The sequence below is a fragment of the Aspergillus puulaauensis genome, chromosome 8 (genome assembly GCF_016861865.1).
Source record: "Aspergillus puulaauensis MK2 DNA, chromosome 8, nearly complete sequence".
In the NCBI taxonomy this organism is placed as follows: domain Eukaryota; kingdom Fungi; phylum Ascomycota; class Eurotiomycetes; order Eurotiales; family Aspergillaceae; genus Aspergillus; species Aspergillus puulaauensis.
Window position 1 is genome coordinate 150,088 of NC_054864.1, and position 21,565 is coordinate 171,652.

General features: G+C 52.8%; 12 protein-coding genes across 12 annotated transcripts; 7 read left to right on the top strand and 5 right to left on the bottom strand.

The window, feature by feature from the left end:
* Window positions 1–374: 374 nt before the first annotated feature.
* PHO89_2 (inorganic phosphate transporter) lies at window positions 375–2,243 on the top strand (the record flags this gene model as incomplete). Its single annotated transcript, XM_041696297.1, has 5 exons — window positions 375–447; window positions 494–1,012; window positions 1,055–1,778; window positions 1,831–2,002; window positions 2,064–2,243. The coding sequence occupies 5 exons, from the start codon at window positions 375–377 to the stop codon at window positions 2,241–2,243; spliced, it is 1,668 nt and encodes a 555-aa protein (XP_041561942.1).
* A 218-nt stretch (window positions 2,244–2,461) lies between these two features.
* Window positions 2,462–2,908, top strand: APUU_80060S (GFA family protein; the record flags this gene model as incomplete). The annotated part of the gene is made up of 1 exon (XM_041696298.1): window positions 2,462–2,908. The coding sequence occupies one exon, from the start codon at window positions 2,462–2,464 to the stop codon at window positions 2,906–2,908; it is 447 nt and encodes a 148-aa protein (XP_041561943.1).
* Window positions 2,909–3,046: 138 nt separating this feature from the next.
* Window positions 3,047–4,264, top strand: APUU_80061S (putative malic acid transport protein; the record flags this gene model as incomplete). Its single annotated transcript, XM_041696299.1, has 2 exons — window positions 3,047–4,012; window positions 4,088–4,264. The coding sequence occupies 2 exons, from the start codon at window positions 3,047–3,049 to the stop codon at window positions 4,262–4,264; spliced, it is 1,143 nt and encodes a 380-aa protein (XP_041561944.1).
* Window positions 4,265–4,388: 124 nt separating this feature from the next.
* APUU_80062S (uncharacterized protein) lies at window positions 4,389–6,332 on the top strand (the record flags this gene model as incomplete). The annotated part of the gene is made up of 4 exons (XM_041696300.1): window positions 4,389–5,563; window positions 5,615–5,683; window positions 5,747–6,029; window positions 6,078–6,332. The coding sequence occupies 4 exons, from the start codon at window positions 4,389–4,391 to the stop codon at window positions 6,330–6,332; spliced, it is 1,782 nt and encodes a 593-aa protein (XP_041561945.1).
* Window positions 6,333–6,370: 38 nt separating this feature from the next.
* On the bottom strand, window positions 6,371–8,140 carry APUU_80063A (CocE/NonD family hydrolase; the record flags this gene model as incomplete). Its single annotated transcript, XM_041696302.1, has 1 exon — window positions 6,371–8,140. The coding sequence occupies one exon, from the start codon at window positions 8,138–8,140 to the stop codon at window positions 6,371–6,373; it is 1,770 nt and encodes a 589-aa protein (XP_041561946.1).
* A 245-nt stretch (window positions 8,141–8,385) lies between these two features.
* Window positions 8,386–9,981, top strand: APUU_80064S (uncharacterized protein; the record flags this gene model as incomplete). The annotated part of the gene is made up of 2 exons (XM_041696303.1): window positions 8,386–8,503; window positions 8,552–9,981. 2 exons carry the CDS (start codon window positions 8,386–8,388, stop codon window positions 9,979–9,981), a joined length of 1,548 nt encoding a protein of 515 aa, XP_041561947.1.
* Window positions 9,982–10,380: 399 nt separating this feature from the next.
* APUU_80065S (uncharacterized protein) lies at window positions 10,381–11,610 on the top strand (the record flags this gene model as incomplete). Its single annotated transcript, XM_041696304.1, has 5 exons — window positions 10,381–10,568; window positions 10,642–11,058; window positions 11,120–11,223; window positions 11,265–11,396; window positions 11,441–11,610. The coding sequence occupies 5 exons, from the start codon at window positions 10,381–10,383 to the stop codon at window positions 11,608–11,610; spliced, it is 1,011 nt and encodes a 336-aa protein (XP_041561948.1).
* Window positions 11,611–11,848: 238 nt separating this feature from the next.
* Window positions 11,849–12,330, top strand: APUU_80066S (uncharacterized protein; the record flags this gene model as incomplete). The annotated part of the gene is made up of 2 exons (XM_041696305.1): window positions 11,849–11,939; window positions 11,984–12,330. 2 exons carry the CDS (start codon window positions 11,849–11,851, stop codon window positions 12,328–12,330), a joined length of 438 nt encoding a protein of 145 aa, XP_041561949.1.
* Window positions 12,331–12,398: 68 nt separating this feature from the next.
* Window positions 12,399–13,370, bottom strand: APUU_80067A (PQ-loop repeat-containing protein; the record flags this gene model as incomplete). Its single annotated transcript, XM_041696306.1, has 5 exons — window positions 12,399–12,640; window positions 12,693–12,966; window positions 13,014–13,217; window positions 13,263–13,280; window positions 13,326–13,370. The coding sequence occupies 5 exons, from the start codon at window positions 13,368–13,370 to the stop codon at window positions 12,399–12,401; spliced, it is 783 nt and encodes a 260-aa protein (XP_041561950.1).
* A 210-nt stretch (window positions 13,371–13,580) lies between these two features.
* APUU_80068A (uncharacterized protein) lies at window positions 13,581–15,004 on the bottom strand (the record flags this gene model as incomplete). Its single annotated transcript, XM_041696307.1, has 2 exons — window positions 13,581–14,109; window positions 14,175–15,004. The coding sequence occupies 2 exons, from the start codon at window positions 15,002–15,004 to the stop codon at window positions 13,581–13,583; spliced, it is 1,359 nt and encodes a 452-aa protein (XP_041561951.1).
* A 3,075-nt stretch (window positions 15,005–18,079) lies between these two features.
* APUU_80069A (uncharacterized protein) lies at window positions 18,080–18,466 on the bottom strand (the record flags this gene model as incomplete). Its single annotated transcript, XM_041696308.1, has 2 exons — window positions 18,080–18,358; window positions 18,434–18,466. 2 exons carry the CDS (start codon window positions 18,464–18,466, stop codon window positions 18,080–18,082), a joined length of 312 nt encoding a protein of 103 aa, XP_041561952.1.
* Window positions 18,467–19,589: 1,123 nt separating this feature from the next.
* On the bottom strand, window positions 19,590–21,233 carry APUU_80070A (uncharacterized protein; the record flags this gene model as incomplete). Its single annotated transcript, XM_041696309.1, has 2 exons — window positions 19,590–20,157; window positions 20,212–21,233. The coding sequence occupies 2 exons, from the start codon at window positions 21,231–21,233 to the stop codon at window positions 19,590–19,592; spliced, it is 1,590 nt and encodes a 529-aa protein (XP_041561953.1).
* Between the last annotated feature and the right edge of the window lie 332 nt (window positions 21,234–21,565).

Sequence of the window (21,565 nt, forward strand, 5' to 3'; positions counted from 1 at the left end):
CAAGTCTGGAAGGTCGGTCCACTTTGAACTGTGGGTAAGGTGTTCGGCTGGTTATCCACGATCTGGGATCATCTGGACCTAGAGGACTGGAGACTCAACTGCTTAAGTGGAATGATCGATCTTGAGATATACGCTCGTTAAAGAAAGAAAAGGAATAATAGCCTTCTTATTGTCCTGCGAGTCATGGCGGCCACTGCCAGGGCTTGTCACCACCACGTGGGCTGCTCCCTCCAGCCAAGAAGCTTGGGCTTCATCAGATTATCTTGGACAGTACTCTACCCACTGTGGGGGTCTTTATTAAAACGATCTGTGTCAGCTCATGACAGCTGCGAGTTCATCATGTCTGCCTGCCTGATCTTCGACTACTCGAGCCTATGGCACTCCACCAGTATGACTACATCTTCGCGGTGACGACCATATTCGCCTTTCTCGATGCCTGGAACATAGGTCTGCTAAACGTCTACTCTACAAAGTTGCGTATTGACTCAGCTAGGGGCCAACGATGTCGCCAACTCCTTCGCCTCGTCGGTCTCCTCGCGGTCCCTGACTCTCAAGCAGGCGATGGTGATCGCTGCCTGCATGGAATTCGCCGGGTCCGTCAGTGTAGGCTCGCGAGTCGCCGAAACCGTGCGAGAGCGGATTATCGATCCCCAGTTGTACGAGGCTGAGCCGGCCGTGCTCATGCTCGCCATGATGTGCGCCATCATCGGGTCGTCGACCTTTTTGACGATCGCGACGCGCTTCGGACTGCCGGTTAGCACGACGCACTCGATCATCGGCGGCCTGGTCGGTGCGGGCACGGCCTCGGTTGGGATAAAGCAGATACACTGGGGCTGGCATGGTGTCGCGCAGGTGTTTGCAGCCTGGGGGGTTGCTCCTGGGATAGCAGGGGCACTCGGCGCAATCATGTTTCTCATCACGAAGCGGTTCGTGTTGTCGAGCAAATACGCCGTGCACAGAGCTCTCTTCTCCATCCCGATCTACTCCTTCTTTGCGATCGGGGGATTAACCAGTAAGACTCGCCTAAAGCCGTTGAATCAAGCTAACAGCCCAGTGCTCATCGTGTGGAAGGGCATCCAGCTCGACGTCGAGCTGAACGCCATGCAGGTCTCCGTCTCCGTGATAACCGTCGCAACCGGCTGTGTGATCCTGCAAATCCTCTTCCTGCTCCCCTACCTGTGGCGCCGCGTCATGAACGAGGACTGGCAACTGAAATGGTACGATATCTGGCGCGGGCCCTTCCTGCTCACGCGGCCTCTCCCAAGCCCTCCCCCAGCCGGACGCAGCAGCCTCAATATAAAAGACTACTACCGGGGCCACCTCACCCAAGACGAGCTCAAATGCCTGCGCGCCTCAGAACACCTCCTCCAATCCATCCAATCCACAAACTACAACGACCCAGAACGCCTAGACGGCCAACCTCCCGGGATCGTCGACGGCATCCCTCCCCGCCCCCCGGGTCCATGGACAAGCTGGCCGGTGATCTGGTGGACCATCCAACGCATCCTCTACCACGGGCTGGAGCAAGACGTAATCCAGGCGCAGAAGCGGCAGACCGTGTTAACGTGGGACATCCAGGACATGCACGCGCGGGCGTCGCGCTTCGATAACAGGGCCGAGTACATGTACAGCTCGTTACAGATCTTAACCGCGGCAACGGCGTCCTTCGTGCACGGGGCCAACGACGTCGCGAATGCAATTGCGCCGTTTGCAACCACGTATATCGTTTGGCAGAGCGGGGAGATCCAGAGCCACGTCCCTGTGCCGACGTGGGTGTTGTACGTTTGAACTTATTTATACCCTATACTCAGGGTTAGGCTGACTGGGTAGATGCTTCGGCGGCGGCGCCATTGTGCTCGGCCTCATGACATACGGATACCATCTCATGCGCAATCTCGGAAACAGACTGACCCTGATGTCGCCGTCGCGCGGGTTCTGCATGGAACTGAGCAGCGCCATGACTATCTTGATCGCGACGCGGCTGAGACTGCCAGTGTCAACGGTACCCCACCCCCTTTACCTCCTTTACTTCCCTTCGTAAAAGACTAGTCTAACGACAGCAGACACAATGCATAGCCGGGGCGTCAATTGGCGTCGGTCTGGCGAACGGCGACTGGCGCTGCATCAACGTGCGTCTTGTTGCGTGGATCTACTTTGGCTGGGTGATTACGGTGCCTGTGACGGCGCTGTTGTCGGGGATGCTGATGGGGTTGATTTTGAATGCGCCGCGGTGGCCATCGTAACTATACTAACTAATATAATTTGTAGTTTCATATACCACTGACAAATACGGGACAGCTGCTTGGCTGTCTTGATATGGCCAATAGTATCAGGTATCAGGACATGTAGGATTGTCGCATGCATATACGAGGTCGCATCGTGATGTAATGAGGGGTACATCTCTATATTTATTTACAGCCCAGTCCTTCAAAGACAATCCATCCTTTGAAATCACATCGACATGGCTATGGCATCTCCCACCGTCATCGGCAGCTGCTACTGCGGCAAGACACGCTACCAAACCACCAGTCCCATCTACGGCCTCTCCTTCTGCTACTGCACAATATGCCAGCTCGTGCACGGCGCGCCCTTTGCGCCCTTCGTGAACGTGCAAAGCGAGCACTTCCACTGGATTGAAAACGCAGCCGTCGTCGAACTACGGCTTACCGACTTTGCCACGCGAACTGTCTGCAGTTCGTGCCATGCGCCGCTGACAATGGTCTATGATAAGAGACCGCAGGAGACGGGGATTGTGGCTGTCACGGTTAATGAGGAGGAGTCTGCGGTGCCTGTTCCTGAGTTGGAGTGTCATATATTTGTCGAGACGAAGCCGAAGTGGTATAGAATCAGGGATGATGCGCCGCAGGATCTGGGTGTGCCGGAGGATATGAAGCAGTATATGTATTGATTTACACTACTTATCTTTGCACTCTATATACTTAGTATAAGACTGGTTATGGGATCTATGACATCACGGCCTCGTCACTGCCTGAACCCATAATCTTTTACAGTGTGTATAGAGGAACTCTTTCACAACACCGGCGACATGTCTGAAGAGCTGCATCCAGCGCGGCCGATTCTGCTGGCCGTGTGGAATTTCTCGTCGTCGTGGTTCCTGGCCCCCCAGGGCGTGGCCATCATCGCCGTCATCCTGCACCAGCTTCACTACCAATTCGACGCGCTCCCCGTCCTCGCCAAAATCGTCTGGATCTACGCAATTGTGCTTTTCATTCTAAGCCTCATAATCTACATCACCCGGGCAATCCTCTACCCAAAACACGTCCTCCACCAGATCCGCACCAGCGTCGTCGAAGCCTCCTGCCTCTCCAGCATCCCCATCGCCTTCACCTCCATAATCGACATGATCTCCCTGCAATACACCGGCTCCGCCGACCTCGTCGCCTACATCCTCTGGTGGATCTCCACCGCCCTCTCCATCACCAGCGTAATCGGGGTCCCCTACCTGCAACTCAAAATGCAGCCATCCGGCCTCGAACACGTTCCCCCATCCTTCCTCCTCCCCATGATCTCAATCCTCACCTCCGCCGCAGGAGGGGGCACAATCGCCGAGAACAGCAGTCTAAGCGCCCGCCTCCGTGTCCCCGCAATCATCATCTCATACATGGAACTCGGCGCCGGGATGGCGCTGACCATCTGCGTCGACGCCTGCATCATGTACCACCACTTCGACCAGCTCTCCCCGGTGCGGGATAACGCATACCAGGACATGGTGTTGTGCGGACCATTCGGGCAGGCGAGTTTCGCGCTGCACATCCTAGGAAGCGCCGTCTCGCACAGCTTCGGGGAGTATAACCGGGGCACGCTGCTTACGGAGCAAGCGGCGGTGCCGATATCGTTTGTGAGCCAGTTTGCGGGCGTCATGGCGTGGGGCTTTTCGACGTTTTGGTGGCTGTTTGCGATCCTGAGTATTGTTTATACCCTGCATGTGCAGTCTGGCGGGTGGAGGAATGTGGAGTTTTCGTTGAGGGCGTGGGCGTTGATTTTTCCGTGGGTGAGTATTCACCAAATCACTACCTTGGGCAGGTTGGCTAATTGGTAGGGCGTGTATACGAATGCAGCGGTGCAGATGGGCAAGGAGATGGACTCGCCGGCGTTTAACGTGTGGTCGACGGCGCTGCTGCTGATGCTGGTTGTGATGTGGATTGTGGTCAATATCTTCACCATCAAGGGTATTATCACAGGCAAGATCTTTGGGCTGGAGAGGGGGTGGAGAGTGCCAAAGAGCGAGGAGCATTCTGTATAGTAATATAATCCTGTATAAGTAATAATTCATGAGTGTATTATTGTATGGGGCCGAGGCTCGGGAGGTGGAGATCATATATAAACTAACTGCCCCTCCATCATCACACTGAGCATGGAACTTTGAGATGGACTCCAAGCGCAAGCGGCTGTCCTACGCATGCAACCACTGCCGGGTGAAAAAGACACGATGCGACGAGCAGCAGCCCTCGTGTCGCAACTGCCGCATCGCCGGGGTGCAATGCATCACCACCGACAAGAGACGCGCTGGTGCAGTCGTGACGCATCGCCGGCGGTCTATAGCAGACACACCAGAGTCACAACCACACATACAGACACTTAACACCCCAGTGTCAGCTTCGCCACCCTCAACCAGCCACGGTCGCTCCGCGCAATGCTGGGACCGGTCAGGCTGGCGCAGTGGACGGCTCCCCATGATGCCCCGGTTCGTCGGGGGATGCATGTTCGAGATCATGACCGAGTGGCTGGATCTGGCTTTCTATCGACTGCGCATTCCTGCTCCTTATCCAGCGTTGCCTTCAATGAGGGCCAGCTCGCAGTCAGGGCCCGCTCCTGCACCAGCCCTGCCCCCACCAGCCGAGATGCAGACTCTCGGACAGACCTTCAGACAAACAGTCTGCTCTATACTCCCCTTTCTCTCTGATGCTCAGATCAGCCGGATCTGCGATTCCCCTGCTGAGTGTCCCTCCGATGAAGCACTAGCCTACCTCATCGCGAGTGTCGGCATGACAGACCAGACCAGGAAATCCTCATACATCAACCACTGCAACACGCTCCTCGGGCACATCGTCGCAGAACGAACCCTCCATTCCATCCAAGCCATCCTCCTCTTCTCCATCGTCCTCCGAAGCAGCGACCAAATCACCTGGGCCTGGGACATTCTCGCCCTCGGTATTTCCGTCGCCCAATCCATCGGACTCAACCACCCAGCCGGAGAGCAACCAAATCATGAAAGATCCAATACATGGTGGTGCATCTACGTGTTCGAAAAGATCCTGACTTTTGAAACCGGGCGCGCGTCCTCGATCTCGGACCGCGTTCTCTCCCGTTCTTCCACTGCATCAAGCGACATGCATACCCCGACTTCAGCAGAGAAGTATAAATGGGCGTGTATCAGTCTCGCGAATACACTACACGAAATGCAGGACCGCGCAGCCGGCACCTGGCGGCGCGAGGAGTGGCTCCCGCAGACCGTCGACGAGGCAATCGAGGAGAAGGTCCGGACGGGGGGTGAACTGGCCATGTTGCTGGATCGGTGGTGGAGGGGGATACCTGAGTTGAAGTACACCACCATATACTATCGAGACATTGAGAGAGGCTAATTCGAATACAGGCCTGGGCCAGCTATATCAGATCCGGCCTCGCAGCAATCTGCATTCCTGTCTTTCTACTACAACTACGCGTGAGCCACCCAACGTCCTCCGTACAAACCAACAAACCAACAAACTAACCAACAACAAATCAGCCTCATCCTTCTCAACCGCAGCGTCCTCCTCATCGAACCCTCCGAAATCCACGACGTAATCGAGCGCTACGGCACCGGGAAGCCGTGGAAGGCGCGCATCGCCAACGGGGCGAGTATCTGCGTCGAGGCCGCGCGCGAGATGATCAAACTGACCGTTGCTATGGTCGATTCGGGCCTTCCGTCGTATTTAAATACGCTGACTTCGCCATTGCCCGCGGTGTATGTCCTCGCTGTGCATATTCTGCGCGAACGGCGGTCACTTCTGGTGAGGGCTGATTTTGAAGTATGTCCCTTTTTTTGGTATTGTTTTATTATCAGGCTAATTGTGCAGCTCATGAAAGCTGGAATTGCAGTGATCAGACAGCAGTATACACGGCTGGAGGACGGGCAAAGAGTGGACGGTGTCTTGTCAGCGCTGGAGGGATACGCCGAGGAGTGTCTACAGGGCCAGGTACCGCTGCCATTCGGAGCCAGCAACTCGCTGTCTTTTATGGAACCGATGCTGAATACCTGGGGTCCATCAGCACTAGATTGGGCAGGGTGGGACTGGAATGATCTAAGCCATTTGTTTGAGAGTAGCGAGTAGCTATACCTACAGTATATTTAGCTTTACAGTGTGTTTTTCTATACAAACGGCAACACCAAATGACTGTCATACTCCCCCCCAGTATGAACCCAATGAAATCCTTTATTCCTGACATGGTCGGGTGTCCCGAAATTCGAAATCCCCTGGTAATGCCCACTGACGCGCAGCTGCAGACTCTCGCCTGCTTCATACTCCACCCCCATTCCCCAGATCCCGATTTCCAAACGCGTGACTGTGCCAGGCTTGATCTTGTCTTCCTTTTCGTGTGTGTATAATGGCCAGTTCGGATGCATGGATTTGGCACTGTCGATCGCGCGGTTCGATGCGCGAAGAATCCCCGTTGGGCCTTGGTAGAGGATAACCTCTGTCCGCTTGTCGGATGGGATTTCATCAATAGACGACACGGGCAGGCCTTTCCACGGTATATTGAGGTTATACATGAGCTCCCCAGACGCAGACAGCTTGCTCAGGACCACGAAAACGTCCATGTCGTCGTAGTCGTCGCACCGCATGTAGAGCACGGCCTTGGGGATGCCGACCAGCTGCGTGCGCTGGGCGAACGTGTACGTGAACTTGGCCGTATCTCCGGGATCTTCGGGGTTATAAGAGACTGCCCCTGAGGTTGATGACGGCTGGTCCAGAAGCAAGCCCTCCTTGTCAAGGTACGCCTTGCGATAGACGGTGCGTGGTAATGGAAAGTCCGGCTCGGCGATGTTGGCTATCGGATTGCTCTCGCCGTACCGCAGAATGGCCATCCTGACGCGCGGAGTATCTTCCCAGCCATTCTCCACGCCTTTTAAATACCGGTCGAAGAAACTAAGCAGCTCAGTGGTTGCGTCTGGGTTTCCCCATAGATCGTACCATTCCTGGTAAGGATGCCAGCGCAGCCATTTATGCGGCGACTGCACCTCCACCAAGCCGCGAATGGCACCCATGCCGTGCATGGTATTCGTCCAGGTCCCGGTGATATACGTTGGAATATTGATCTTCCTCATATCAGGCCTCTTGTCATTCCACCAGTCCGAGGCAAGCGGGTGCTGCTTATACATCTCCCGAAAGCTCTCCATCCCCTGCCGCCCACGCAGCATATACTTAACAATAAGATGGTCGAACAAATCCCCGCCATATATACCCCCCCGGGCAAACTGCTCGCGGTAGAGATCCCCACAGCCCTCCCAAGGGGCAATAGCCTTCAACGACGGCGGCTGCAGCGCCGCAATAAACCACTGGATGATAGCCAGATGCGAGTTCCCCGCCATCCCCACACTCCCATTACACCACTGCTGCTGCGCAATCCATTCAATCACATCATATCCATCCTGCGCTTCCTGCGTGCCCATGATCGCCATGCGGCCCTGGGAATCAAACGCGCCGCGCGAGTCGACATTGACAATCGCATACCCGCGCGGCACAAACTCCGCTGGATCCGGCGCCTCGAATTTCTCGAGCCCGCTCAGCGTTCCATCCGGTATCCCTAGATTCCACGGCGTCATGAGCCGCAGGGATTCGATGCCGTTGAATTTCTTCCCGAACGGACCCCAGCAGACGATGGCGGGGGTGGACCGGTGCAGGCTGGGTGAATCGGGGGGGCGATGGATATCAGCGTACAATGTGCAGCCGTCTCGCACGACGATAGCGACATCGTGATCAACCTGGATATCGCATGGTAGAGCGCGTCTTCCGGCTGCGGTTGTGTGGCCTTGCGGTAGGATCTCAGACCGAGGGTTCAGGCCCTCGTACCCGCCGTGCCCGAGTTCGGGGGCCTTGAGCTCTTCGATGGGGATGGCGACGTTGAACTTCACGGTCATTTTGTTTGCTTACTCCGTCGTGGATGCGTATGGAGCACTGTTATAAACTTATAGTAGAATAATGTCCACCGGTTCGGTTCGGTTGGCGGTTCGGGTCGCGGCTCCACGCGTGGACAGCAGCAGATTATAGACTCTGGTTTCCTTAAACTGGAAGTGATAATCAAGGGAGGATTTGTTGTTCATAGTCGGGGTATAAAGAGTGGGGATGAGTTCCATGTACATGCCAGCTTAACTGCACCACCACAATGGACAAAGGCGACGCCATACACGAGGAAATCATCAGCCCAGGAGCACCAGGGGACGTCGAACTGCTCAGAGGAAGCGACACAGTTCTCATCCCAACCCCATCAGCAGATCCCAAAGGTTAGACTCCAGCACACGCCGTCGCAAGACTAAAAGACTAATGGTTAGACCCCCTGAACCTCCCACCGTGGCGAAAATGGATCCTCCTAGTGCTGGTCTCAGCCTACAGCTGCACATCCGTGGCGCTGTGCTCAGGAATGGGCCCCATCTTCTCCGTCATCCAGCAGCAGTATCCGGGCGAAGAAGAACGCGCAAACGACCTCCTAACATACCCTACCCTGTTCATGGGACTCGGCAATCTCATCAGCATGCCATTCGCTCTGAGCTGCGGCCGTCGGCCTGTCTTCCTGGCGTCGATGGTCCTCCTCATAGCAACGGGAATCTGGTGCGCCTGTTCTCAAAGCCTGGGGAGTCACATCGCCGGCCGCAATATCATGTCCCTGGCGGCCGGTCAAAGCGAGGCGCTCTCGCCGGCAATCATACAAGAAATCCACTTCCTACATGAGCGTGGACGGAAACTAGCCTGGTTCATCTTTATCCAGAATGTCACGGCGGGCGTGTTCTTCGTGGTGTCGACGTACATGGTTGCGGCGTGGGGATGGAGATGGTGGTATGGGTTCTTCGCTATTATGAACGCCGTTATCCTGCTGTTCTCGGTGGTCTTCGTGTCAGAGTCCTCCTTTGAACGGTCCGCCCCCGATATGCGCGGCGAGACTGTGCTCAAGCCGGATAATACAGAATCTGGCGCTGTCCGCTCGGCATACGGGACAGTGCTCGATGTGGAGCAATATGGCCCACGAACATGGCGCCACGAGCTTTCCCTGTCAGTTGTAAAACCGCGGTGGAACGACATCCCCGTCTTCTACAACCACGTTCTGCAAGGCGTCTGCATCCCTATCACCCTCTGGCTGCTGCTGCTAAACGGCGCCTTCCTCGGCGTCTACATCTTCCAGTCCGCAACATTCTCCACCATCCTGCTCGCACCCCCCTACAACTTCGCCTTCACCTCGCTTGGCTCCGTGCAAGCAGGCCAAATCATCAGCTGCATCATCTTCCTCCCCCTCCTCGGCTACGGCAGCGACATCACAATCCGCACCTTCACAAAACGCAACAACGGCATCTACAAACCCGAATACCGGCTGCCGGTGATCACAATCCCCGCCACCGTCGGCGTCATCTGCGGCATCATCTACGGGCAGGCCGCCTCCTTCCCAGAAGACTGGCACGCCAGCGCAATCGTCGTCGCCTACAACGCGAGTTTCTTCGCCTTCCTCGGCGCCAATATCGTCGGGATCACATACGCCGTGGATAGTTTCCCGCTGCGCGCGGCGCCGTTCCTGGTCGTGGTTTGTGCGGGGCGCGGCATTATTTCGTTTGGGCTGAGCTATGCGACGTTGCCGGCTGTAAGGTCGATTGGGTATGATATGACGATGGTGGTGGAGATGGTTATCTGTGCGGTGTTGGCGCTGGGTGCGGTGCCGATGTTTTTCTTGGGTTATAGGGTTAGGCGGGTTGTTAGGGGGTGGGTTGGTGTATAGTTGATTTGTCTTATGTGTTTGTATTAGGGTTATAGACAATACATCAACCCACTTATCCTAACTACCATCTACTCATAGTAATGACTATTCTGTTAACTGGCTTCTGTGGTAGACTTCTAAATCGCCGTATGCAATGTCGAATCTCGGCTCCACTACCGATCAACATCAAGATGTGGACATCCGACACGACAGGACAACCCCCCGCAGCTCGCGCAGTAGCAATTAGTCTGATACAGATATACCGATAACCGACTGTCAACCGAACCGGACCCAACCGAGCCGGACCGGCTTGTATAGCGTCATGAACACTGGATATAAAAGTGAACACTGGATATAGAACAGTCCAACATTCCATACCGAAGAAACCATCATCATCCATTCAAATAAAGTATAGGTAAAATGTCCACTACCACTACTACCACCACCACTGTGCCGCCCGGCCGACTCTTCGCTCACGGCACAGACGTCCACTATGGCGACTTCCGCGACGACCTCCTAAGAGACGGCGTCGCGGTAGTCAAAAACGCAGTCCCTCGCGAGCGCGCCCTCAAATACGCAGACGAGATCCACGAGTGGCTAGAAGGATTGTAAGCCCCCCCATTCCCCCTCACATCATACACGGCAGTAGGTAGCAGCAGCAGCAGCAACTCACAGCACCAGCAACCTAGGCTACAGCCGCAACGACCCATCCACAATCCACAAAGACCACCTGCCCGACATCAACGAGAAGGGAATGTGTCTCGGCTACGCAGTCTCGCACGAATCCTTCACATGGGCCGTCCGTCAAGAACCAGGCGTCGTGCGCGCTTTCGAAGCGGTCTACGACACACCAGACCTCATCGTCTCGTTCGACTCCGTGAACATCGGCTTCCCGAACCGGGCGGACGTCAAGCCGAACACCCCGTGGCCGCATCAGGACCAGGACCCCGCGAAGCCGGGGTTTCGGTGCTTGCAGGGACTGGTGAATCTGCTGCCGAATGGGGCTGATGATGGCGGGTTGATTGTGTGCAAGGGGGCGCATTTGCTGAGTGAGGAGTTTCATGAGGTGTTTAAGGACGAGGAGCGGATCTGGTCGTGGTATACCTACCTTTCTACCAGTTTCTGCCTCTACCTGGTTGTATGAGGCTGATAGGTACAGGACAAAAGAGTGGTACGGCTTCACCGACGCCGGGAGGAAATGGCTCCAGGATAAGGGCTGCGAGTGGACCAAGATCACCGCCGAGCCGGGTGATCTCTTACTATGTAAGTCGTTACCATATTATAAAGACGATACTAATAGACAGGGGACTCGCGCACGCCGCATTACAACCTCTCGTCCAAGACGTCGCAGCCGAGATTCTGCGTGTATACGTGCTACATGCCGGTGGCAGACGCTAGCGAGGAGCAGCTCCTGACGAAGAAGATGGCGTTTGAAGGTATGTCTCGCTGATATCAAGTAAATTCAACAGCTGATTGTCAGAAACTAAAATGACGACCCATTGGCCGAATGCTATGCATGTTGTTGAATTGCCGGTTTATCGCAACGGGGAGCCGGACCCGTATAACCGCCACAGTCCACGCAAGCCGGTGCAGCTGTCGGAGAGGGGATTCAAGTTGACGGGGATTCCGTACATCAAGGCAGCTGTATAGAGTCTTATCGTTCAATAGACAAGGAACAAGTAGGTCTGTGGGACTAGTACCTTCAATACTATCGAGTCTGCATTCGTTTTTACCAATCTATATCAATACTTCTGTCCAATACCATGGGACAACGTCATGTATCTGCTGACCGCAGGATTACTTAGTAATTCAGCGTCCGTGCAGAAGTTTATAATTATAAATACGGAGTACTCCCAGCTGTCCCATCCTCCAACAAACCACTCCAGACATGCCTCGTATCCCCATCCCCGTCATTCTGTGCGGCCGCACCGCCGCCGTAGGTAGACCCGTATCGCAACTCCTCCTCCCAGACTACGAAGGTACCACAAATCCCCCCTCTATCTACTGAGTACTAACAAGACAGTAATCCACTTCATCACCTCACCGGAGAGCGCGCACGCCGACCTCCCGGTCCTCCTAGCCGGTCGCGACCCGCAGTCTGCCACGCCCAACGACATCGGCACGCACAACTACAGCCAGCCGCCGCGCGCCGTGATCTTCGGCCGCGGGTTCGCTCCTGATTTCGTCCAGGGGCTGAGGAAGGCGTATGCTGATCGGAGCACTGAGCCCGTGGCTTGGGTAGCGGGGGATCCGGCTAAAGTGCCGACCGGTGTCCCGGGGCCGGGATATGCTGAGGAGACGGTGAATTCGTTGAAGGGTGTACTGGCGGGTTGGAGGGGGGAAGTGGATGATGATGTTCTACTGTACTAGCTGCGATCGTCTAATTCAAGTCCAGTGAACACTTGATAGCAAAAGGAAGCCGTGGTAGAATACAGATACTAAGAGCGTTGTGGGATTCTCCTCACGACATCAGACCCAGACGCCGTCCGGAAAACAGATGTCGACGATGGCATCTGGTGGAGAGTCACTGGTTCTCTTGCAGCAGCTCGCTGTTTCTTCGATCGCTCTGTAATCCAAGGCAGGAAATTAAACACGAAGCCGCAGATGAAAACCCCGATCCACAGCACCAGCTCGGTTCCGTATATCACCATGCCCAGGCTGTCTATCTGCGATTCAAACACTGCCATATGTAAGCAATAGAGGCTATTCAAGTGTCGTGCAAGGTAACACACCGATGGATACGAGCGAGAATAAATCACCAGCGGCATCAATTCCGACGAAGATAAAGCTGATTCCACGCACGGTGCGATGCACGTATATATCCCAGTAGTGTCGCAGAACACCCGCAGCAAGAAAGCATGCGCTTAGAACAGCCATCAGAATCATCGGCCATTCAAAACCCCGGTCTTTAGCGGCACGCAGGGCAAAGATCAAGCCGGTCTCGATACCTCCCAGTATCACAAGAAGAGACATGACCGCGGCGGCACACCTCGAGATTGAGTATTTCTACAACGAATCATGAGACTCCGCCATCACGCAACGATCAAACTAACCTTTCCGTAGTAAAGACACTGGGCCCAGGTGACAAGGCTGAGAAAAGTCAGGATCTGGGCCTGGACGCGCAGCGCCACATTCAGCTCCTCGACGATATTGTACACGCCAAGCGGGACGCCGGCGATGGCCCACAGCATCATCATGGACGCCCGCAGTCCTTCGGTGTCGTGGCGCCGATAGTTGATGAAGATCTGAGGCAGAAGCTGTGGAGGTCAGCCACGCAATGAGGGCTGCGAGATGTTTCTCACCTGGACGGACCAGCAGACCTGAACGTCGTTAGTTGGGATCAGTTGACAAGGGAAAAGACTCACTGCACCGGTGGTGCCCAGGACATTGGCTGCGATCGGGACATCCATGATGGTGTTGAGAATGAGACGCAGTTAGGTACACACAGTCGGTGGAAACCCACGAGACGCTTTGTCAGCAGATTCTATCTCAACTCGTTTTCATTCGCCTCATTCTGATTCTCTACAGTTGACAAGAAAGTACGATCAGGCATGGTAATCGACGGCAAGGTATTGACTGCAAGGTTCAAAGCAAATATCTAACTAACTCGTGCAATACTACTATTGCAAATTTCGGGTCGCTCCAACAATCGCAACTACCAATTGACCCGCGCTGAGGAGAATGCTCATTGTGCCAATGACGACCGCCGCCTGGGCAGCGAATCTCTCTCGTGGATACCTGCGGTCGCTGAAATACTCCCAGAAACCGGTGGGTGGGTGTTTGTTTCCATATTCCTGCAGGCGACGGAGTTGGTTTCCAAAGAAAGGGAAATCAACTCTCGAGTACGTAGGCCAGTCCATTATCCCCCCGTTGTCGTCCAGGAGAGACTCCGGAAGCAATGAGCTTTCAAAGGGCGACACTGTATTACCCAAAGACCAGCGGCACGACGATAGTTGGTCCAAGAAAGGATCAGCCAAAGCTCCTCGTGCTCTATGGGTCTTCAATTCCCTGCTCAGGAGTTTCCGTGACTCCCCGGACTGCCCAAAGAGAAGGCGATACGAGAGCAGCGCCTCTCTGTACAGGCTGCCATGATCCTCGATATCATTCTCTGGTCGAAATGGGTTGGGGTTCATAGTCCAATTGGTGATGCTAATAGAATAGGACGAACAGTCAGCAAGTAAAGGCCGTCGGACGACACCAAGCAATTAACATACTTTTTGTCGATAAGAAAGGCGTTCGGCTTCTTGATCCTCACCACACAGACAGACGGGAACCTGAAAATTGACAGGGTGCGAGCGACTTCGTCAAACACCAGGTGATCCTTCAGTGTCTCTACCCACACAATCTTAATGGCACCAAACCGTCTGAGAGAGGCGTAGGTCAGACTTGACTCGTACAAGGCATCATTGCCAACATCCGTCTCTTCGGGCCTCCTCAATTCCCGTGTGTAGTCTTGAAATGGCGTTCGCACATATGAACTGAGGGGTCCATGCCAAATGATATCGCGGGGGTGGTTAGGTATGGTCAAAGATACCTGGTTTGCAGTCCCTTCCTCGACCTGGCGGCTTTCGGGGGTTCCTGGGCGATTTTCCCGTGGTTGCGTTCGACCATCGAGGGTGATTGCTGTCGAGAGAGAGCACAATGTCTTCAGCACGGCGTTGGCGACAAGGACTTTCTGTTGGTCTGTAGCATCCGTCCCGCCACTCGATCTGGTTGGAAGAATCTCCCTCAACACATCGTGCATTGTCGGTTCCAGATTGTCAGTAGCCGGCTGGGCCTCACCACCGGCTTGTGGTCGGTCCCTACTGACACGACGCAGCTGGTTAAACGCACGACAGACGTCGGCACACCAGCTCCAGAAGTCGTCCGTGTTCGATGGCTTTGGTCTGTTCAGGGCCACCCATATCCTGTCATCAAAAGTCCTAAACTGCCCCTCGAACTGACTCTCCAGGAAATCGCAGAACGTATTAATGCCGGGATATTGCTCCGTCTCGCCAGCCGTCAGGCCGAATAGCCCCTGGATGCATCGGTTTCGGGCAGTCATTGCCTGCCAATGAGTTTCACTATAATCAGAAAAGCTCCTACAAAGCCGGCGAAACTTACCATGGTAGATCGAAGGGTGCGGTGATGCTTTCTTTGGTCCCAAGGCCCCCAAGAAAGAATTGTTCGTTAAGCCGCTGACAGAGGCACAGGGCTTGAATTGATGGACTTCAAAAGTTGGGGGTGTTCGCAATAAGCAAAGTCAAGGGAGCATGGAATCGGGATGCTGAGGAGGAAATGTCCTTATCTGGGATCGCCCGTGATATTTAAGCATTTCTCCAGCAGACGGTAACTTGGCAACTAGAGACGACGATGGAACTTTGCGAGGCCCATGCAGATACAAAGAAAACATGAATGGGCACAATCAATTCATTATTTCTCTTTACTTACTCCATGCTTGACTGGTAGGGATAGTCGGGAGTCGACCTCGTTCGGCCAACAGCCAGTGTCTTGATCAGTAGGTGCAGGGAGGTAGACGCAGGTGCAACCCCGATTGGGAGACCTTTGCAGAAAGTCCGGATGGTACAGCTGCTCATTTGCACAAATACATCAGTGTACTTGATGCACCGGGCTGCTTTAGCGCAGCGAACTTAGGAGCTCGAGTACCACAACTCAGATGCTGATATTCTGCGTACAGGCATCGGGTACCAATCCAAAGGTGTGCATCGGTTGTCTGCAGTAAATATTAAGCCAGGCCATCGCCTGGGCATATATCGCCCTGTTATTCTCGGCCTCGTTCGGGCTGGGGCCTTGTTGCCGGGGAACATTCGAGGATCGGTGCGAAAAAAAAAAGAATGCATGTTCCCGTCGGGATGATGCAGAAGGACTCGTCTTTCCCCTGGAGTTGTATCCCTCGGACAACACCGCAGATCATCATCTGAAATATGTGAAGTTTGCTATGTGACGAGCAGGGTTTGGAAAAGCTGCAGCGCTAGATGTCGTCCGCCTGATACTCCGTACGCGTTCTCGCGCCGGGATACACTGGATGAGGAATGGTTGCCCTCGGCCCCTTTGCGGTCGCGGCGACTACGGTAGCCTGCAGGAAAATACAAATGCCAGGAAGCTGGGACCACCAGTGACGGATTTGACTTGGTCGAAATTCGTGTCCCTCAGTCCGTAGAGACATCATAGGCATTAAGAGCTGGCCACCGACCCAAAAGATATTTGATGGACAATTGGCTGGCTCCTCCGGATTCTGCTTTAATGCTGTGTTTGTTCTGTTGCTCCATCACGCCGGCTTTATTGCCGTGACTTGGTTGCTTTTTCCAGTCGAGGGGCTGAGTCGCGATGATGCTGCTTATATGCCTGTGCAACCAGACACTAGACTTGTCAAATAGTCAGGTTTAAACTAGACCAGCCGCCGGTTCACTGTTTTGATACAATCAGTGTCATCCCGCCAGTGGTTCTATACCTCAGGGATAAATCGATCAGTCACCCTACACCAAATACTTGTTGAATGAATACTGCCTGCTGTTGGCAGACGCATCCTCGGTCACAGCCCGGGGTAGAATTCAAAGGAAGCAGGTTTGCTTTTGTAGCCCCAACTATCTTAGAAGGCACGATGTGTGTGCTCCTGATTGTACTACTAGTTAGTATTAATATATGTGCTGTTCTACCGAGCTTTCCTAATTGTAAACACTAGTATAATATGCTTTAGTAAATTTCATTGTCTAAACAAACACATACATGGCACTCGCAGACAAAAGAAAACAAAAGACACAAAAAAAATGAAAACGAAAAAAAGAAAAATAAAAGGAACCCTTCAACGCTCAATCATGTATATCATGAATAATAGCCGGGTCCCAGTCCAAAACAGCCGTGTGGACGCTGGCTGACCACCCACAATGCAACTAGGTTAGTTCACTTTTAGGGTGCAAAAAGTGAACTCACCTAGCTTACAGCCCAACTAGAAGGGGGCCCTGTAGCTCGCAGGGGTGCATATAACCAGGTACTGGGATAAAAAAGAGTTTACCTAGAAAACGCCTCATCTCGGGTTTTAGGTATATTGAATTGACAATGTCCAGGTGGGTCGGATCATAGCTGTACCAGCCTTGAGCGATTTCCTCAATCACGCTGTGTGCGGGATCCGGCCTGTTGAAACTGTGTCTAATTTCACAATACCAATCGTTCAGAATTGGCAAGCTTGTGGCATAAATATAAACAACGTGTGGATGGTCATAAGGCACATCTACCTACAGGAATAGGGTGTTAGCATATTCTGGGGGAAGGTCCACAAGACAGAAGGTCAATACTTACAGCGTTGCAAACAGCTACTCCGGAGTAGAAGTGATTCATCCTGATGGGTAGGCAATGGGCAACTCCAAATCAAATGGCCAAGCACACTTAAAATGGATCAGAGTCACACAATATGTTCCGAGTGTATTCCGTAAACGGAGGAAGGGAAGCCAAGCAGAGTGGGATATCTGAAGCCTCTTGTAGACAGCGCTGGGGTTCACACTGACTGACAGGGAAGAAACTTCTGGTCAGTGAAGTGCCAGGAATGGCGTTTAAATATTTCTCAGAAGATATCCTTTCTGCTGGGTGGGGAGACTGATTAGTGAATAGCTCCTTTATATCCTTTATGTCTATAATGAGTAGAAAGTTATATACACTATAACATATTTAAGCTGTATTGGGGCCAATGACTACCCATTCACGAATACCCATTCAGCCTCACGTCGAATAGTAAATAATATTCTTGGCTGGATAAAGCTTATTCACAGATGTCCAGCCTCCGATAAAGCTGTCTGTTTTTGATAACTGCTCATACTAGGTGATGGAAAATGGGCCAGACACTCGACGTATTAAAAGGACTCTAAAGTCTAAATACCCGGTTTAAAACGAGTATGTACATTTGTATCTATCAATCTTAGTAGATTGTCCGAAATATAACTTTCATAGGTATATTAATAGTAACTTGGACAAGGCCCTTAATCTAAACGAATGTACAGGGTAATGAACAACATAAAACATACATATAGGCAAGATAAAATCAACATCATATGGGACAGCAATAACAGATATCCATAGTAAAACAAGTACTGATTCTTAAGCAGTTCTAAGTTCAACCAGCGATCGACTAGGCTTCCGGGTTGTGGAAGGTAACCCAGATCCCAGACTCCCCCTGCCTATCTGCTAGTCCGGTAAACAGGATCTTCCCCCGAGTATCGTCGTTTTGGTTGGCGATCCAATCTAGCCATCCGTCTGAGACCGAGGCTGCGCATGTAAACCAATCTTTTTCGTGCTTCCAAATCTTGACACCTTTCCCGCTTGCGATCTCAAACCATCTCTGCAAGACAGACTCATTCATAGCCGTAATAAGCGTGCGCCCCGTCCCATCTGGACTCTTATCAGCGGTCTGTTATATATAATTAGCATCACATACCCTCCTTTTTCTCATTTGGAACTGCAGTGCAACATCGGATTAACTTACACTGACGCGGGTAAGCTGTGCATAGAACGGCATGGTATACTTCAGATATTTGGAATAGTAGTTTATAACAAATGAGGTAGTAGCGGTATATTAATAGTGAAGGTGTTAGATAACAGGCTCTGGAGCTATATAATGACCAGGAGGCCTCACTATTTATACCAGGACGGTGTCCGGGTCTATGACGGGGGACTAAAATCTAGAGGTCAGCAACAATAGATTGACTCCTTTCGGGGTTAACACTACTGCTATATTTACATATAAGGAGTTATATCTTACTATTTTTATCTGTCACATTGAATACCATTTGAGGTAGAAGCCCGCTTTCTCAATATCCCTAGCCGGGTTCCAAGTATAGCCCATCTTTGTTGCACACGTAAACAATACTACACATGCAAAAGAACAAAGAACAGGGGGATATTTTTAGTATAACCGTGCTGGCTGCATCTCATTATTCCCCTCCCTAAAATGTGGAGCATTCTGTTATCCACCTCCTATGGTCTCTATGCTCGGAGCCATATCAAATCCGTGTTCGCCCCCCTCTTCTTTCTCGTCGACCACATGCACCCTACTAGTTCACCGATCGAAAGATGAAGTCGATACTACGGACTTTGATGCTATCCCCGCCATCCCTTATCTAAATCCCGCCTAATATAGCGAGAGTAGTGAGCACAGTCAAGAATAAGCTTGGATCATGCGAGAAGCCGAGGAGCGGACACGGTTCGGCTCTCACAGCCGGGAGCACGGTGTCTTGCACTATCATATACAATAATATATGGATAAGGCTACCCTTGTGGTTACCACTCCTGCCCCGTGCGATCCAAGCTCTAGCCGATGGTGGTTCCCACCGAAATTCTGTTGAAAGGCGACACATCGCCCCCTCTATCACATGAGTAATTGAATGCTGTAAATGAAGAAAGCAAAGGGCATCACGGCTGGGATTGTAAATATGATCCACTCCGCCTACTAGGTCAGAGGTTCGCACGGCCGGGGTGCTTGCGGGACTAGTATGGCATCTTGGGTGAGATGATATATGATAGAGCAGAGATGCAAATATCGGTTTAATATAAACGATTTAACTCTAGATAAGCCCGAAATAGTTATAATAATAAGAAGAAGAAAAAGTCTTTCCCAACCCCCAGCCCTACTCATCTCAGTCTCATTCCCGTGCCTCCGCCAGCTGTCTGGAGGCAATACCTATCTGCACCAGACCAATGGAGATGGTGAGTACTGCCACCGTGAAACCAACCTGGGCAGTGTACATCGTTGCCAGATATCGTCTGTCTGTCAAATAGTCCCCAAAGCCCGTCGGCGGGTGGTTACCCCCGATTGCTTGCAATATCTTCAACCGCCATCCAAATACCGGAAAGTCCATGGACGCGGAATACGTGCTCCATTCGATGATCCTGTCACCATCCCTGACGTGCTTCGGAAGTATATTATTATTGAATCGCATTACGGTGTTGGAGCGCCTCGTCCCAAGACCGAGACAACCCCAGATGCTGTCCTGCGACGGATTCGCCACACACTGTATGATAAATGGATCGACAGCTCTAAGTTTTTCCTTCTCCAACTCCAGTGCGTGCTCCAGAAGCTTGCGGGATTCCAGACATTGGCTGAAGAGAAGACGGTACGACAGAATGATCTCCTGACATACGACATCTTCGTCTTGCGCCGGGTAGGGCGGCTGAGGAAATGCAGTATAAGGCATCAACCAGTTCGTGATGCTGGCCATCCCAAGTTAGCAGTTGCGCAGGATATGACTGATGGGCGTAACATACTTTGCAGTCATAGAGACTTCTCTAGACGGGGTAGCGCCTTTGGCCCTTGCCGCGCAAAGAGAAGGGAACCGAAACAGAGACAGCTCACGTCGTCGCTGGTCCAGGTGCATATGCTGGCTGATCGTGTCCACCCACTTCAGTTGAATGGCCCCGTGTTTCTTCAAGGTAGAGTATGTGACCCGTGACTCGTGCAGGATGTCTTCTTCAAGCTTTGCTGCCTTCCAGGCCACCGGCTCTGCGTTTTGTCGTCCTTTGGCGGCCTGCTCGTACAATGCATGGAACATGTCCCCAAGTTCGTCTTCCAGACGATGCTCGACGGAAACTGTTTTCTCGCCATACTCTACCTCTAACACAATCCCCGATGTGGTTGGAGTTGTGCTGTGTCCCTGTGATATTTCGTCCGCTAAAAATTCCAGACCAGGCCGATGACTCTCATCTGTTGTCTGGGTAATTGTCGCCGATGCTGGGTCTGGCGTGTCCATCGCCTGCGCTGCGATCGTCCCATCCACTGAGCCTGTCGTGGTGAAAGGCCCCGTGGTATCCTGCGCTTCTATAGTCGATGGCGTATCTGGTGGTCGTGGTGTTTGTGGTGCTGCCGCTTCATGTGGTGTAGGCACGTACATCAATGGTTTGACGGCAGCCGAGAGCCAGCATAGCGTCTGCACGATTGCACCAGCAATCACAGCTTTTGGGATCTCATTGAGGTTTTCCATCCTTCTTCGGCTGTATGGGCCCGACAAAAACTGGCACAGAACAGCTTGGATGGTCGGATTGTCGGCTCCGTTATTTCCAGTCCGCAGGGATCTCCAGGCTCGAGCAACAGAGAAACACCATTCCCAGAAATATTTGACAGACTCCTGTCTCTCTCGGCCCAGCATTCCCCAGATGGCGCCGTCGAACCGCCGGAATTGGGGGTGATAGGTATCTTCCAAGTGCTGGCAAAAGTCCCATATGCCTGGGTACTGATGCGCCACATCTATGCCCACCCCAAATAGGACCGACACGCTTAATTCCCAGGTCATTTTGACCTAAGTATCTGTTAGTATCCCCGAACTCAAAATCCTCTGCCCCGGGTCTGGACATTACCCCAGAATGGCCCGTATCAGGGGCTGTTGCTTGGCCATGATTCGATGCACCAGGATTGCCCTCTGGCGCCTGCGAAAGCACCTCACTGCTACCTGGCCCATATTAAATATCGGAAGTTGTATTGAGGCTATTGCGGGTATTGCGACGGGCAATGAGTGACACCGCAGACATCTCGAAGCTCATTGCATTTGGCATGAGCTAGGCGCGAGGCGACGCGAGGAGGAGCTCAACTGAGAATCGTAATGGAAAGAATCGTGACAATGATACA